The sequence below is a fragment of the Furipterus horrens genome, unplaced genomic scaffold, assembly GCF_987537825.1.
Source record: "Furipterus horrens unplaced genomic scaffold, mFurHor1.1.pri manual_scaffold_16, whole genome shotgun sequence".
Classification (NCBI taxonomy): domain Eukaryota; kingdom Metazoa; phylum Chordata; class Mammalia; order Chiroptera; family Furipteridae; genus Furipterus; species Furipterus horrens.
Genome location: NW_028327186.1, coordinates 6,824,066 through 6,840,432, shown reverse-complemented (window position 1 = coordinate 6,840,432; position 16,367 = coordinate 6,824,066). Strand labels below are relative to the sequence as shown.

Genomic DNA, 16,367 nt, shown 5'->3' with positions numbered 1-16,367 from the left:
ACTATCGCAGCGATGCCTTTTGGGAGTCCTGGGCAGCCTCTGACAACTACTGCTCGATTTTTAAGCATGTACGGCCAATTTTCAGGACTGTGCGTCTGGTTTTGGTTAGGTAATTAAAGAGAAAGGAGAATTTTTTTTTCTAAATCAGAACAGGTAGAAAAGATTTAAAGTGGTTATATAATTAATTCTTCACTGTAAATTCAGATGGTATTAATTCTCTCCCAGAGGCCCGAAGCTAGTTTATTGTACCACGTCCTGTACTCACTGGAGACTTGGAGAAGGCAACAGGGCCTCGAAGGAGCACATGTTGCTTCTTGATTGATTTCATTTTTGCTTTTAAAGAAAGAACAATTCTGTTACCACACAGGTACATTATTTGTTCTTAATTCAACAGCTTACAAAACTTAGCCGAAAGACGCAAGTTTTTTTTTTTTTAATCTTTTTGACATTTTAGGAGCAAATGAACAATGAAAAAGTAGTGTTCTTGCCTTCATATAATACACGTGTTTGGGTTACAGCGTTGGAGTTGTCATGATTTTTCTTACAACAAGGGTCCCTCTTTCTTTAGAGAGTATATAAAACGGGAACGTTATGAAATTTGCATTCTGGATCTGGAAAGTTCCATGCTTTCATTTCTTCCCTTCTGTGGTGATACAGGCAGGGCTCAGAAAGTCGACCCTCAATTGTGTTTTCAAATTTGTAATCAGTCAAGTCCGTTCTGTCTCAAAATCTAAAAATACGTTGTTAGCCGCAACGATGTTGTCTGTTTAATCTCAGCAGTGGCTCTCATTATTTTTATTACTCAATTCCCTCCAATAATTGGAAGCCTCTTGTATTCAGGACAAACATAGGCCCATGTGAAGGCAGTTCTTCCTTTCTGAATGGATCGTCGCTGCTCTTCCTTGGGCATTCGGCAGCGGCAGCAGAGGCGATGTTGTGTCTGCTAAACTGTGTTACCGCCACATTCCCTGGTTCCATCTGAAATGTGTAAATAAAGCCAGCATGTTGCAGATGGAACTGTAAGATAATCTCACATAACACAGGGTAGCATGCGAAGACTTGTCCTGCAAGACCGTGGCGTTTGAGACTTCAATCAGCCTCGGCACTTTTTTGACTAGACCCAACACTGGCTGTTCGTCCCTTTCTCTGTGTGCCTTCTGGGAGGGAAGGGACTTTAATGCGTGTGAAGCGCCTGGAGTGTACCAAGTGCTTTACAGACGACATGATACGTAATTCTCCGAAGACTTTCTACCATCTCCCTCCTCTAGATAACAAAGTCGAGCCTCAGAAAGGGCAAGGGACTGGCCATGATCGCTGAGCAAGTGGGACCCAGTGGGGCCCAGTTGTTTCTGACTCCATAACCTGTTATTTACCAAACAGGCCCGTGGAGTGGGGACCTCTCACGGTGTATTTGTTTGTTTCCTCCCGTCACCAAATTCATGAAGAAGGAACAGAATGTTGTGAGAATCACTTATTATTTTTTTTTTTTTTACAATTTATTTATTTATGTATGTATTTATTTATTTATTTATTTTGAGAGAGGGGAAAGGAGAAAGAGAGAGGGAGAGAAACATCCCTGCACTTATTCTTTTGCTGTGCTAACTCATGCCTTCTTTACGGCCAGGATATCAGCCTTTGGGCGTTTTTGTCAGGGAAACAAATACAGTCAGGTAACTGAAATAGGAAATTTTTAGGAAATGGAGCTGCATGGGAATCTGGGGTGTTCTCCAAAAAATTGTTTTGACCTCAACTCTGTGCTGCTGAGAAGAGGAAGCCACGCTGGCCCTTTGGGTCAAATCCCCCGATGCGTTGAAATCCCCCTTTATGAACATGAACGCTGATGTGGCCAACAGAGATGGGCTTTCACCACTGTGCCCGTGGGCCGCTGGGCATAAGCTGGGTCGCTGTGGTAGGCGATCTAATTTATAATGCACACTGCTTAAAGAGTTACGAGTTAATAAGAGAGCAAGGGGAATAAGGACTTTAAAATTAGGGTGGAAACGTAAAAATGTCTTGCAAGTTTGACGTTGCAAGAGGAAACAGGGAGGCCGACTTTTCTTTCTGTGCTGAACGGATGGAAAGAGGACTACAGACCAGATGGTAGGAAGGTATTCAGACCCTCCCCGCACACTTCACGAAAGACCTTCGCCCCTCTCTTTGGTCTGTTTCAGCCAAGAAGCTTCATAAACAAGGGCAGATGCAGAGAGCAAAGCTTGTGCTTTTGGACATTTCTCCCATGTTGCTGCTCTTACCCACAACCCCTAGGGCGGTGGGTTCCTCGTCGCTCCATCCACGGGTCCAGGTCGATGGAACAGAAAGGACAAGATGAGAATGAATTTTTTTCTCTTGTAGCACACAAGGTTATTACAGAAGGGGTCTCTTAAATTTAGGCACTTTTGCTCAGTGATTTAGTGCAATTTCAACCCAAGTAAAATACTATATATGAAAAAGAAAGTGAGGTGTCATATATTAGATGTAGCAACTACAATGGCCCAGAGTGCAGAAGATACTTGATGAATGCTAGGAACAGTAGATTTCATAAGCTAGAACATGGTAGCAAATATTACAGACAATATAAAAAATCCCACTCTTTAGGGAGTCTTCTTTTCTCCATTTGGGTAATTTCTACATTATTTATATAAGCATTCGCTACTTAACACGGTCAGTCACGTTTACGTTTTCCTATAAGCCAAGTAAGGGTAATATCCTTAGAAAGCTGAAATTAATTTCACATGAAGAATTGTAGACTGAGGGAGATGGACTTATATTTGCTTCCAATTCCATGAAGGAAAAAATAATCAATTGTTGGGCATCCTTCCTAGAAAGCCCCTAGGTTGGATACAGTCCTTGGCAGTGGGCTCTCCAGTGACTTTGTGGCCCGCCTCTTGACTCTGCTTCTGAGGTGGTTGCCAGAGGGTGATTGAAATGGTCGTCAGGCCTGCAGTGGATTTAAAACATGATTAAACGTGCAGCAGCGTTTGGCTCAGAAGCCACAGCGTGAGGAAACCGCAGCATCTGAATATCCAGTAGTACCTGCCGGAACCCCTGCAGCAGTACTGTGAGGGGGGGGGGGGGGCTGCCAGATTACCTGGTGAAGACAAAGAGGGAATCGGGGTCAGCCAGACAGAAGGAACTGAACGGTCCTCTGGCAGAAGCATCTGCCTCGATAGGGAAGTGAATGAAGCTCTTGGTTTATGGGGATCCCGTTCATCACGATAGCAGGCGAGGCTCCCACGGGAAGAACGGTTGCCTCTGAATGAGAGGGCAGGGATTTGGGATGAGTCAATACCTATTTATGTCGTGAAAGATATGCCATTTCTTAGAATTACTCTGTTGCTAATAACCGTGCTATTACACCACAGTAGACTAATTTCTAGAGTGGAACAGTAGCAATATAGTAACTGAGTTAAATCTTTCTTTTATGTGTCTTAGGAATCTGAGAAAAAGGGCCTAATTGAAAGAATCTACATGGTACAGGATATTATCTCAACAGTTCAAAACATCTTGGAGGAAGTAGCTTCCTTTGGAGAAAGAATTAAAAAGTAAGTTCTACATTTGCATTGTGATATTGGAATTAGGGCCACGCCATCCACCAGGACGGGTGGGGGTGGGGGGTGAGGGCAGAAAATACAAAGGCCCAAATCAAAAGCAACGGTGTCAGGCAAAGCCCATTCACTTGGGTCGGTTTGCTCCCTGGGCTCGTCACTCACCGCTGGGCCGTGGCTCAGGCTGGGGTGACCAGATGGCCCTCCTTCCACCCGTCGTCCCAGTATAATTATTAATAGTGCTCCCTTTCACTATGAAAAATATCCTGAATTAGCTGATAAACTAGATTTAAAAACATAGCATATTCACAAATGAAAAGGAAAGCAAATATGCTTGAAAGGAGTCAAAGACCTTCTTTACAGAAATTGGGTGAGTTTACATACTGTTATTCCCGTTATCAATGTCGTAGGAGAAGAAAAATTAAACGCTAGTAGAACTTTTGCTTATGTATGTCAGTCTACTTTATTCCTCTGTTTCATATATATTGACAAATCATTCCTGAATTTATCTCCAAAATTGTTTAAGAAAAACATAGGCCACAGTAGAAAATAGAGACACGAGGAGAAGGGACTTGTAATTGTTCATTTATTCACTCATTCAACTCTCAGTTATTGAGTTTCAGGCACTGACTTGGTCTGGGAATGAAAAATGCATCCATAACAATGATAATAGCAGTATTAACTGATGCGATGTGCTTCTTAATATCCCCATTTTACGGAGTAATTAACCAGGTAGCCCAAGGTCACCTAACTAGTAGCCGTGGAGCTTGGACTTGAACCTGGCCTTCTCCCTACAGCACTTGATGTCATTATCCTCTGGGATCAATTTTCCAGTGAGGGAGGAGAACAGTCATAAAACAAGCAGAATTCAGGAGCAGTGATGCGAGGTAGAGGGAAGATGTTGGGGCTGTTGTGGGAGGTCTGACCAGCCCAGAAAGAGGGCAGTTCTAACAAAGTAACAAGTTATCAGCTTTTCTGAGAATGGAAAGAGGTGTCTGGTCATAGAATTGATGACAGGGGGCTTCCATGCGTGCGAACCATTGTGCCAAGGCACAAAGCCCAAGACTGGGGGTGAGGCAGGTCCTTCAGGGACTTGAGTGGGTGAAAAAGCCAATGGGAAAAAAAATGGCATGAGGGACGCATTGGCCGCAAGGAGGATGAGCAGCTATGATGTGGGGGCAAGACCGAGGAAGGAAGGCCATGTCTTCCGTAGAACCGTCCCCGTGCCTCCAAGTCTGTAACAGACAAATGTGGCCGTTGTGTGTGCTTGATAATGATCAAGGAAATGTGTCTGACGGGAGGAGAGGGCAGAGTGATTTAAACAGCCCCCCTTCCCACTCTCCAGTGCTTCTGAGGGCCGGCTGTGCCCAGCACAGCTGTGGTGGCCACAGCGGAGACGTATTTTCAGCCATGAACAGGGCACTGTTCTGCCCGGCTGCAACACAGGAAGGCCCGGCTCCCATTCATTCTTTGGCCATTCATTATGACAGTGACCTTAATGTTCCTGCTGGGCATTCAAGTGGGATGTCATGTGTAACTTGGTTGGAATTCCATTGTAATTCAGTGCTTAAGGACCAGGAAAAGTTGTATCCAACTATTGGCAGCGAGCAAATAAAGAGACTTACATAAAACCCTAGAGCAGTGGTTCTCAACCTTCCCAATGCCGCAACCCTTTAATATAGTTCCTCATGCTGTGGTGACCCCCAACCATAAAATTATTTTCGTTGCTACTTCATAGCTGTCATTTTGCTACTGTTATGAATCGGAATGTAAATATCTGATATGCAGGATGTATTTTCATGGTTACAAATTGAACATAATTAAAGCATAGTGATGAATCACAAAAACAATAGGTAATTCTATATGTGTTTTCCGATGGTCTTAGGCGACCCCTGTGAAAGGGTCGTTCAAGCCCCAAAGGGGTGACCGCCCACAGGTTGAGAACCGCTGTCTTAGAGCAAGGCTTCTCTGTTATGGACGGAGCGGACCCCGTTGGCATGGCATTTATATGGAAGGAACTGTGTTTTTTCCCACCTACTCTAATATTGCACAGATTTCAAAGGTACAGCTATATCAGGCTAAAACATGAATCACCGTTTTGCATTTATATTATCCCGGGCAGCGGGCTGGGTGTCAGAAGAGTGATTTATATGTCCTCTCAGGATGGAGTGGCGGCTCTCCCCCTTGTGCCACTAAGCCAGCGGGGACATCTCCACCAAGAAGATAATGATATTAAGGCAGACCTAGAATAGCAAAGTCACCCCTGGGAATGTTGCGGAGTAAGGCTTCAAAGGTGCATCCTCAGGAACTGGGACTGTTCTGACTTGGATGTGATGCTAAGCAATACTCTGCAGTGACGCTACGATGGCAGGTTAAGTGCATTTTGAATTTGGGTGAGGACCTGGGAATGATTGGTGAATATGTCTTGTGTTTAATCGAAGAGGGACATGTTGAAAGGGACCAAGAATAAAGACAGAAAAAACACAGAGAGAGAGAGAGCCAGAAACCAACCTGTGAGGAGAGAATTCACAATTTCGTTGTGACAGCCACACTTGTACGTTACAAAGGAATCATCTACAGGATTATAAATTAGGGGTCTCAGCTTCTCCGGGCAGGAGAGCGAGAGGACTTCATTCATCCAAGCCTGGAAAAGGAGGGAAAGAGCGATTCTGTGAACACAAAGATCCAACAGTGGGGCAGCCTGTTTGGTGAGGACTAAGACGAGACAGGGCAGTCATGCCTGCCTTACCGGAGGTGGCCACATCCTTCTTACCGTGTTCTGAAAGTTTGAAAATGTTATTTTTAAGACATGCTAGTAAACCCCAATGGTTGAATGACTGAAAGGAATTCATTAATTTTATTTTTTTTTTCACTACTTGGAAGATTTGGCTCATTTGTCTCATTACTGCCCAAATCAGGGATTCCCTCCTTAGAACTTAGGGAGCTCCCAAGTCAGGAAAATTGGGGCAGTCTTTGAAAACGTTGAACAGGGTTGTTTGATTTCAGAATGGAAAGCTTTGATTGACTGGGATGTCTGACCTTGGGTGCTCTGTGGAAGTGCTGACTACAGCGGTCCCTCTCTATATTGTGGTTCACTTATCGCGGCCTTACTGTATCGCGGGGATTTTTAAAAATATTATATTTAATTATTTATCGCGGATTTTTCGCTATATCACGTGATTTTGCAGAACTGTATGCATATGTTGTTAAAGTGATGTAGGTTTAAGAGTGTAGAATATGTTTAAGAACATGAGTAGTGTTTATAAAAGTGTGGGAAAGGTTAATAAGGGACTGGGAATGGTTTGTAAGTGTGTGGGAAGGGTTTATAAAGCCTTAAAATATATATAAATACTAAAATAAATGTAAGGTTCCTAGTTCGCGGATTTTCACCTATCGTGGGAAGTCTAGAACGTAATACCTGCGATAAGTGAGGGAAGACTGTATATTCAATTTCACGTTCCATCTTCAAGACCTCCATTCCCACACCAGTCAAAGGGGCCGTAGATACAGTAACAGGGGCCAGAGGCCCCATGAAAACGTGTGATAGTTTCGCCTCCATTCTCTGTGGGTGCGTGACATAATGGTTTACAGTCAAAGGCTCCCCGACCCGTGTCAGGGCACTAGGCAGCTTCTGTTGTAAAGGAGTCTGGAACTTCTAAATGTGTGATTAGAAAACACAAACGCACTGAAGCACTGTAATACGGTATCCCCTCACTTATCACGTGTATTACATTCCAGACCCCCCACGAAGTAGGAACCTTGCATTTATTCTACACTCTTAAACCTACGTGACTTTAACAACATACATATACAGTACTGCAACATCCTGCAATTTAGCGAAAAACCCGCGATAAATAATTAAATATAATATTTTTTAAAATCCCATGATGCAGGGAGGCCGTGATATAGAGAGGGGACTACTGTAATATCCTTCCCTTCCTAAATACTTACTGGCGGCCATGGGTTGAGAGAAACAGTGACTTCGAAGTGACCTAAAAAACCTTTGGTTTTGAAGATCTCCACGCATGGAGCCGTGGTGACAGTATTGCCGTGTTTAATCACTTTTGACAGCGGAAGTCCCCTTTGGAACTGTCGGTTCTGGGAAGGTCAATGGCCGTCGGTCTGGGGACCTTCTCCTGAGGAATGTTTTTCCAGTGCCCAGTCGTTCTGGCAGACATTCCTCTCCAGATTCCCAAAGAAACCTTCCCCATAGACCATGTTCATTCGTGTAACTAAGAAATAAATGTGAGCGATGCCGCTGTTTGAACCTCAGAGGAAGTGACATTTGTGTGGTTTCGTCTGCAGCACGTTTAACTGGACGGTCCCGTTTCTTTCCCTCCTGGCCTGTCTGATCCTGGCTGTTGCTACCATCGCGTTGTATTTCATTCCCCTCCGGTACATCGTTTTAATCTGGGGTAAGTTCCGCGCGGCCCTGTGGCTAGCAAGCAATTCCAGGTAAGAACCTATGACTCCTCTTTAAAGAGTGACTATAAACTTTAAATGTGCTCCTGTTGGCAATTACACGTGAGATTGGGGGAAGCGTGTACGGAACCCAGGCTCCCAGGACCTCCCTGCAAAGGCCCGTTGCGGGAACGATCTGCCCAGCTCTTGAAAGGCCTGTTGCGTAACTGCGATCAAATAAAAACGGGATCGTGCGTGCGATTTCCCCTTGGCTTTCGTAGCCATAAATTCTTTTGAATAATATATTGCGGCGGCCCAGTAACGTCCAGGATACACTGTGACTCCAACAACACGCCAACACCTGGACCTGGCACGTTGTGTTATGTCAGAGTAGCCAGGTCGCTCCTGATACTTCATCTCTCCTGGAGAAACAAATAATCCAAGCCGATACTTACACCCAGCAGCCGCGGGGGCAAGAGGAGAGCTCCCAGCGACTTCCCTAATCAGTGCCAGAAAGCAGCGGAAGCTATCATTTACCAGGGGAAATGGGGTGCCTTTATACCGTTTAGCGGCTTTAAAAGCGTAGAAACACAAACGGCAAGCTTGAAATGCATTCCATGACTTGATTTACTGCTCCGGCCGGCAGTCGGATAAACTACGAGGAGCGCTCCGTGAATATTTGTGGTTGTCGCTGGGTGGGCTCAGGGTGAAACAAGGGGAGTGCATTGCAGGAAATTGATTGTTGGAGAAACGCTCCACGTTTCTGCGCCCCGGTTTCCCATTACCTGTCTCCCGTGGCGGCGGCTGGGCTGTCAGTCATCGTCGCTGCTCGGGATCTTCCGTATTAAGCTATTCAGAGACGTCTCAAATGCAAGAGATCGGGATGAGCTGCCTTCATCTTCAAGCAAAAGCCAAGCGCCCCCCCAAGGCAGGATGAAGCTACGACCTTTCTAAAAAGAGAACCCACAAAGGTCGAATCCTGAGGTCAAAGGAAGCCAAACCCAGACATACAGAATTCATTTGACACTGGTGGGCTCATTCCACTCCACTGGACTGTCCTATCTGTGTTCCGAGACCCTGAAACAATAGTGTCTTTCCCAAAGTATCCCTTGTACCTGGATCCCTTTTTTTTTTTTTTTTTTTTAATTTGGCTAAAAAAATAAATATTCACAGCAGATAGGCCTTCTGTTCATCTGTATTGTTTAGGTTAAAAATCGAAAACGTTGGATGTGTGATCACATGCCTAGCAGTGTAAAGGCGCCCCTCCCGCTCCTTTTTTTGAGTTCTTGGCTTCTTGCTGTCCGCAGTAACACGGGCACCTGCCTCCGCTGCTGTGGGGTCTCAAGATGACAGCGTCCTCTGGCCCGCGTTGTCCAGCGTGAGTCTCCCATCCGCCGAGGAGCCTGTGGAGGGCTGGGCCTTATTATTCACACAGCAAGGTCAAGTGATTTGTCTGGAGTCACACAGCTAATGCACAGTGACGTCAGACTCGGGGCCCAGTGTTATTCCTGCTCCACAACCCTCGTTCCTTGCCCCTTAAAGGTGACCAGGAGGGTTCGTGATCCTTTGTTGCCACTTGGGCTCCCACAGTAGATGATACGATGGAATGACTGGCATTTGAGCCTGTGACGCCTTAAAAAAAATAAGATGTGTGTTTTTGTTGTGTTTTTTAAAATTTTTTTAAAGATTTTATTTATTTTTAGAGAGAGGGGAAGGGAGGGAGTAAAAGGGGGAGAGAAACATTGATGTGTGGTTGCCTCGCGCGCGCCCCCCAACCGGGGACCTGGCCCGCAACCCAGGCACGTGCCCCGACGGGGAATCGAACCAGCGACCTTTTGGTTTGTAGGCCAGGGCTCAATCCACTGAGCCACAGCAGCCGGGGCAATAAGGCGTGTTTTAGAAGCATGCAACCTGAGTGCCTTATACTTTTTGTGCTAAATTTTGCAAACACAGACCGTCTCCATGCGTGGTGGACGACTACTGCCCTCGTTGGCGCATTGGAGCTACTGTGCAGGTTCATAATCTCAGGAACTAAGAATGTGGTGTTTGGATCGGCTGGGATATTATCCCTGCCTTGCTGTGCATTGTGAAGACTCCAGATGTGCACACTGTATATAATTCACAATAGAAGATACATCTCTCCGCATGCTTTGTCTCCCTTTATCATTTTGCCTTGTCTGTTTTCTTTTGCCAAAAAGCCCACGCTACAATTAATGTCTTTAGAATAAAACAGCGAGTGTATTTTAGTTTAAAGCAACGGTGGGGGGAATTTTAGCTAGAAACCTGAAGCGTGCCTTGGGGGTAGAGGAAGGGAAGACAGTGCAGCTTTGACTTGGGAGAACGGGGCTCACGTGCAAGAAGAGTCTTCCCCAGCCCACCCACCAAGCTCCCAGCTACCGGCGAACCATGGCCGGCTGCCACTTGCAAACGCTCTCTAAGGAAATGACTGGAGGCTGGCACTGTGTCAGGTACGATGCCATCCGGGAAGCCCTGTCCTCAGAGGAAAGCAAAAGAACAGTTAATGAAAAGAGAAAAGCATCAAACACTAAGTGTGAGGAACCATTAAACAACTGAACATCATCTTGGCTGTGGGACTGGAGCCAGTCGAGATCCATACACCTCAGGAGGCGAGAATTCATTTAGCATCCTTGGCATTAACAGGACCTGCAGAATAACCCTTGATAAACAAGCTCTCTGTGGCCAAACTTCAGCAGGCCCCCTCGTCATTCTGCATGAAAAGGGGCTGACATTTGGTGAAAAGAATACAGTCTATAAGGACCGGGCATAGGCAAGGGGCAGAGAAGGGGACAGACGGGGGTCAGAGGGGCTCCCCTCTGAAGAGGAAACTGTGGACGGAGCCCCAACATGGCAGTAAATGCTGAACCCCTCGCTAGGCGTCCTTATCCCCGGCCGCAGTTAGCACGGGCCGCCTTGCCTAGACAAACCCACACACCAGTCTTCTGGTCCATAAATTAAGTTAGCAACCACAGGAAGATAATTTTCCAATAATAACTTTTCACAGTTTCCTGCGGCCTCCCAAGTACAATCAACATGTCAAGTTCTGTTCTGCAGGAGGAGAGGAGAAACCTGTGAAAATGAGTTGGAAGGGGTGGAGGGGGGGATAGATTTCTGCAGCTTCTTTTTAAACAGCAACAACAAAGAAAAAACAGCTCCGGCCCCACGCCGCCCACTGCTACCGTCGGTCCAGGGCGCCCAAGCCGAGACTTGTTTGGGCTAATGAAGGTCTTTTCCCATCTGGGACGCTGGTTTCCCTGGCAGAGGAGGGGCTGTTAATCAGAGGAGCCCCAAAACCACCAGTGAGCGCTGCAGTTGTCCTTGCGCTTCTGCGGCCCTGCTGCTGGGATCGTAATGGGGTCTTCACAGCTGAAGAAGGCAGAGCCCCTCTACGGCAGTCCCCCTTCCTCCCTGCCTTCAAGAACAGGCGTTTCTGAATGATTCCACATGACAGCAGCGTGGCTATGGCTTGGGGTCTCATAATTGTTTTCAGACAAATTTTCACTTGTGAGTGCCCCTCCTCCGCCCGCCAGGCACGTTTTAATAATAGACGGATAGGTAGACAGACAGACAAAGAGAGCTCCCCATGTTTCTGTTTTTCAGGCATCAATAAATTTACTAAGAAGCTTCGAAATCCCTACGCCATCGACAATAATGAGCTGCTAGACTTCCTCTCCAGGGTACCGTCTGATGTTCAAAAGGTATGTAATGAACAGTCACCGCCCACGGGGGGCCCCCCGCACGGCAGCCGGCCCAGCCCCAGAGCCAGGGGAGCAGGAGGCCGTGCTCCCAGGAGCCATTCCGATAACGGATCAGAAAATCCCTCAAGAGGCCTGGCTTGTGGGGAGGCAAGAAAACCTTTGTCCCAAGCATGAGATGATTGGGGACAATTATCCTGAAAAAGAGCTCCTTAAGAATGATCTGGAGCTCCCACTGCGCGGCTCTCATGCGATGGTGTTTGTCCCGTTTTGATTGCGTGCCTTCCCCCCCAAAGAGGATGAGATGTGCCCAGTGAGTGGCTGAGTCTGAGGTCCCCAACTCGTGGGGGCTGGCTCATTTTTCTGCTCTTCCGGGTGGCAGGCGTTTTATGGGAAATGGGGGGGGAGGGATTAGTCTCTTTATTCTTGTTCGCTCCGATGATCTCCTGGGCCTCCCTTCTATGTCTTTCCCTCTAAAGAGGCAGGGATGCGTGGGGCCAAGCCCCCACTTACTCTAACACGCAGAGAGGCAGAGGCGGCGTGAGATAATCTGAGATCAATCTGAAGTATTATTCGCAGGTAATGGTCACTTAGTCCAGCGGCATGGCGCCTCTGTGGCAGCACAGAGATTAACCGAGGCCGCCGGACCCCCAAGCCCCATGCAGGGGCCTGATGAGGCTGCCGCAAACCCAGGGGGCAGGCAGTGCTTTCTGTAACGGAGAACAGGGCTCACAGAATCAATAGACGGGCGACAGTGTCAGGAAATAGCATCACGGTGATCAAAGACAGCGTTCTTTATTACCTGAGAGAATCCCAAATCCCATGTCGATTTTTATCATCGGGCCACGGTGACATAATGGTTCTCTGGAACTCTGGGAGGATTTTAGGAGCAGGGCTGAAAGGCCCTAGAGGGTTTTTGTTCCCTTCTTTCCAAATTCTGGAGATTAATATAGACTGGGATGCCATAGGCCGTTAACTTTCATTTTGATATAATTACCTAGTAAAATGTATTCTATCAATATGATCTTACTTGTTCACACTTGCATGACATGATTATAAAATAGTCACCTGGCCCTCGTTGGCTTTGCATGGAAGAGGGACAAGGGACCCCCACACAACACTCTGAGGACAGCGAGCTTTTTTTTCCACATACCTGCTTTTGACCCAGTGTCGCTCAGCTGATGTGATGGGTCCTGAAGTCCTGGGGAGTTTGGCACAAATGCTCAAAGGAGGGAGCACATGTGGTCGGCAATACAACCCTGTGAATAAAGCCATCCCACCGTCTGCCTGTCAGAGCTCCCACCCCCAAGCGACAGGCTGGCCGCACGCTGTGGCTCGCGTGGCAGTGTGAGTTCACGCCTGCGTCATGGCAGAATGCAGATTGCATTTGGGCACGTCGAGGATTGTCTGCAGAGTTCAGGGACCAGCCCTCAGAGCGGCCCTGCAGTTGGAGCTGGCGTGAATGCAGAGGAATACCCAAGGAGCCTCCCAGAGAGGTGCACCGTAGGCCGGGGAGATCCTCTGGGCAAGGAGCACTTTCTAACAACACGATAGACCCTTTGCCACTGGGGGCTCCCTGGGGGCTCATATTTGTCACAGACGTTTTAGCCATTCCCTTGGAAATGAAACTCATTGTTAAGACAGAGCTAAGTCTGGGGCCAGTGTCCATTTCACCATTATTTTCCCCAATTTGCAGAGAAGTTTTCCCCAAGATTGTAGATATTTTTAAGTGAATAATTCTTAGTACGCGTCCGTATCATATACTTAGACAAACATTCCCCAGAGGCTGTTATTAAGTTTACGTACGGTGGGAAAGGAGCACACACACAACGAAAATCCTCCAGCGGTGCCCAGAGCAGGTAGACCCCCGTGCAGCTCATTAGAAAAATCTGCTTCTAATATTTTGGTTTCAAGAAATGATGCATGACTTCTCAAATCCTTCCTGTAATTAATCCCTCCATGTTCCTGTGTTTCGAAAATGATTCATTACCTTTGAACTTTCCTTCCTTTGCCTTGGTTTGTCCTTGGGGAGCCATTAACACACACTGTGGCGAGCTAGGGTTACCTCACCGCCGGCGTCACGTCTGTTTGTTTTCACAGGTGCAGTACACGGAGCTGCAGCCCTGCAGCAGCCAGAGCCCCGTTCGGAAGAAGCGCAGCGTGCCCTAGGACGCCCTGACCGGGGACAGCAGCGCCCGATTCTGGGTTTGGGTGATTAGACCAATACTATCTGTCAGGGGGTACCCGCGGTGTCATTTGGACATGCGTGTTGCGTGGCACCCTCTCTGCATTCTCCTCCTTCTTCAAGCGCACAGATGCCCACGTGCACGCGGGCACACGCACACGCATGGGTGTCCTGGCTGCACAGCGGCTCAGCCTCGCAGAAGGAGGTGATCCAGAGACTGGGGAAGACTAGCCTCCCTCCTCATAGAGGACAAGGCTGCCTCGGGTCTGAACACACTCCCCGAGAACAGCCACTTGGATTCGAGAATGACTTTGAACTTGTTTGCACACCTCCGGCAGATTCTCATTAAGATTCAGTTAGTTTCACTCCGCACCCCACACTCCTTTTCAGATGACTGTTCATGGGAGTGAGTTTTGTTCTCTGAGCTAACAAGTCTTTGATAGACATCACCTACCCACGTAATGTATCTACGAAACACATTGTTTTAAATGATTGCCAGGATCAGCCTGCACCGTTGGGAATCGTTCAGCCGTGATTAGTGAAGACCTCTATGTAAAATTTCAGTGGCGGGGGGGCCAGCCTGCACTCAGGCCCGTCGCTGGCAATGGATGCCCCAAGGAGGTCCAGAGAGCACACGCCTGAAAAAGGGAGGGGCTCCTGAAAGCATTTGGGTGTCTTAAAACACCATTTCTTCCACTTTTACCGTTTGCTGATTTCCAAAATAAAATGTCCACCTGATAGCTTCAGAAGCAGGGAGGGAACGAAGGAGTGAATCTGAGGGTATTTAGAAAGGTAAAGACCGAGGACGAAGGGGCTAGTACATGTGGCCGCTTCCCTGACCGGCACAATCTCTTCACTTGCCCACCTTTTTGAAGCAGAAAGTAAAACCACTTGAGCAGTCCAGATCGATCCTCTGTTCCTCTTATGGGTAAAGTAAGCCACCCATAATAAAATATATCTCAGCGGCCCTTTCCTAGCAAAGTCCCCCTTCCTTTCGGAGTATGTGATTCCTGCAGGCCCCACCATCTCACCCTCAAGTAAAAATTCCAATTTGGGGCACCTACACAGTGTATGAAAATTTCTTTCCAAGTGACCTGTGAGTTATAGACTGTATTTTGCTGACACATACTTTGTATGTGCAGTTATATATATATATAATATAAATGTGTATTGTAAAGGAAAGTTGAGGGAAAAAGATCTGATTTAATAGTGAGTTTTACTATGTTTCTTTTTCCCCCCTCTCTCTGGGTTGTAATTTAATAATCTTCAAACAAAATGTTTATGAAAAATGCCAAAGATTCTAAACCTTATCATCCCGTGTCTGTTTTTCTTCATATTATATCTTCCTGGGTTGTTCTCTGGCTGAGCCAGATTTCTGCATGATTTGATTTACTTCAAGTTAATGAAGCTGGCTGGGAAGAGTCTTGCAGAAATTATAAAAGCTCCAGTAAATCTCTTAGTTGTACATACAATAGATACCGAAGAACCTCTTTTGTGAAACCCGTTACTCAATCTTCTGAGTAAACAATGCTTCATTGTCTTGCTCCACGGGATCATCTAGTTTATCATAGTCTATCATTTTGTAAAGACCCAAGTCAGACATTTTTAAACAGACATGTGAGATCGGATCAGTCACTTGAATGAAAACTCCCAGCAGCAAAACAACCCCCTTATTTATTTAAAAGTGGAGCCAATACTTCATTGTTGTTCTTCTTCTATAGAATTTCAAAATGAAATAATTCTCCTGACAAGAAGGCATCATTAGTTAGACGTATGTCCTTGGCAGCCCGCCTGAAACTCTCAGCATTAAGTTGAGGCCGCAAAGAGGAGTTGGGTTGCTGGAGTGGGACCGAATCAACCTTGAATAAGCCGTCTATGAAAAACAGTTGTGAATGGGTTCAGTACCCACTGGACGTTAGAACTGAATGTCAGTTGTAGGTGAAACGTGACGGTCTGTGCAGGTCATCAGACGCTTGGAGGGGGGATTCCAGAAGGCTTTAGATAACATGTATGGATTGTGGATTCATGGTGTGATAATTGAAGATCATTTAGCAGGTAAGCTGACGTATGGCACCGCCTTCCTCACTCTCTCCTGAAGCCTCACATGTCTGTCCCCTGCGCTGCCCTGGATGTCTTACATGCAGCTGTACCTCCGCGGGGCAGAAACTCAGCGTGCCCTCTCCGTCCCTGTCTTCAGGACCCCCTAACCTTGTCATCTCATTCCAGCTCTTGATGTTTCCTCATTGGCACTGAAATCTTCCGGGCTGGGAGGCCCTGGGCGCTCCCTGTTTTGTTTCTCAAAACCAGGTACATTCAGTGCTGACGTATCATCTCACTCATTTCTACCTCGTCCATTTCCAGTTGCCACCGTCCTAGCTGAGGGGTCCGGAACCTCTGACATGTCATGGCAGTGGCTTCAATCACATTATCCCAGGCCAATCCTTGTATAGACTCTTCTTTTCCCTCGGAATACTTTCTTCTCTGTTTCTGTCTAAATAACTTCTGCCTTCCTTCAAAACTTTC

At 46.8% G+C, this 16,367-nt stretch overlaps 1 protein-coding gene across 1 annotated transcript in view; it reads left to right on the top strand.

Annotated features, from left to right (window-relative positions):
• MCTP2 (multiple C2 and transmembrane domain containing 2) overlaps nucleotides 1-14,135 on the top strand; it is a 106,464-nt gene extending 92,329 nt beyond the window's left edge. Inside the window, exons 19-22 of the mRNA XM_090263627.1 lie at nucleotides 3,433-3,542; nucleotides 7,851-7,960; nucleotides 11,565-11,662; nucleotides 13,760-14,135. Of these exons, the coding sequence (XP_090119753.1) occupies nucleotides 3,433-3,542; nucleotides 7,851-7,960; nucleotides 11,565-11,662; nucleotides 13,760-13,828 (387 nt within the window). The 3' untranslated portion in view covers nucleotides 13,829-14,135. The remainder of the gene's footprint in view (nucleotides 1-3,432; nucleotides 3,543-7,850; nucleotides 7,961-11,564; nucleotides 11,663-13,759) is intronic.
• Nucleotides 14,136-16,367: the final 2,232 nt, after the last annotated feature.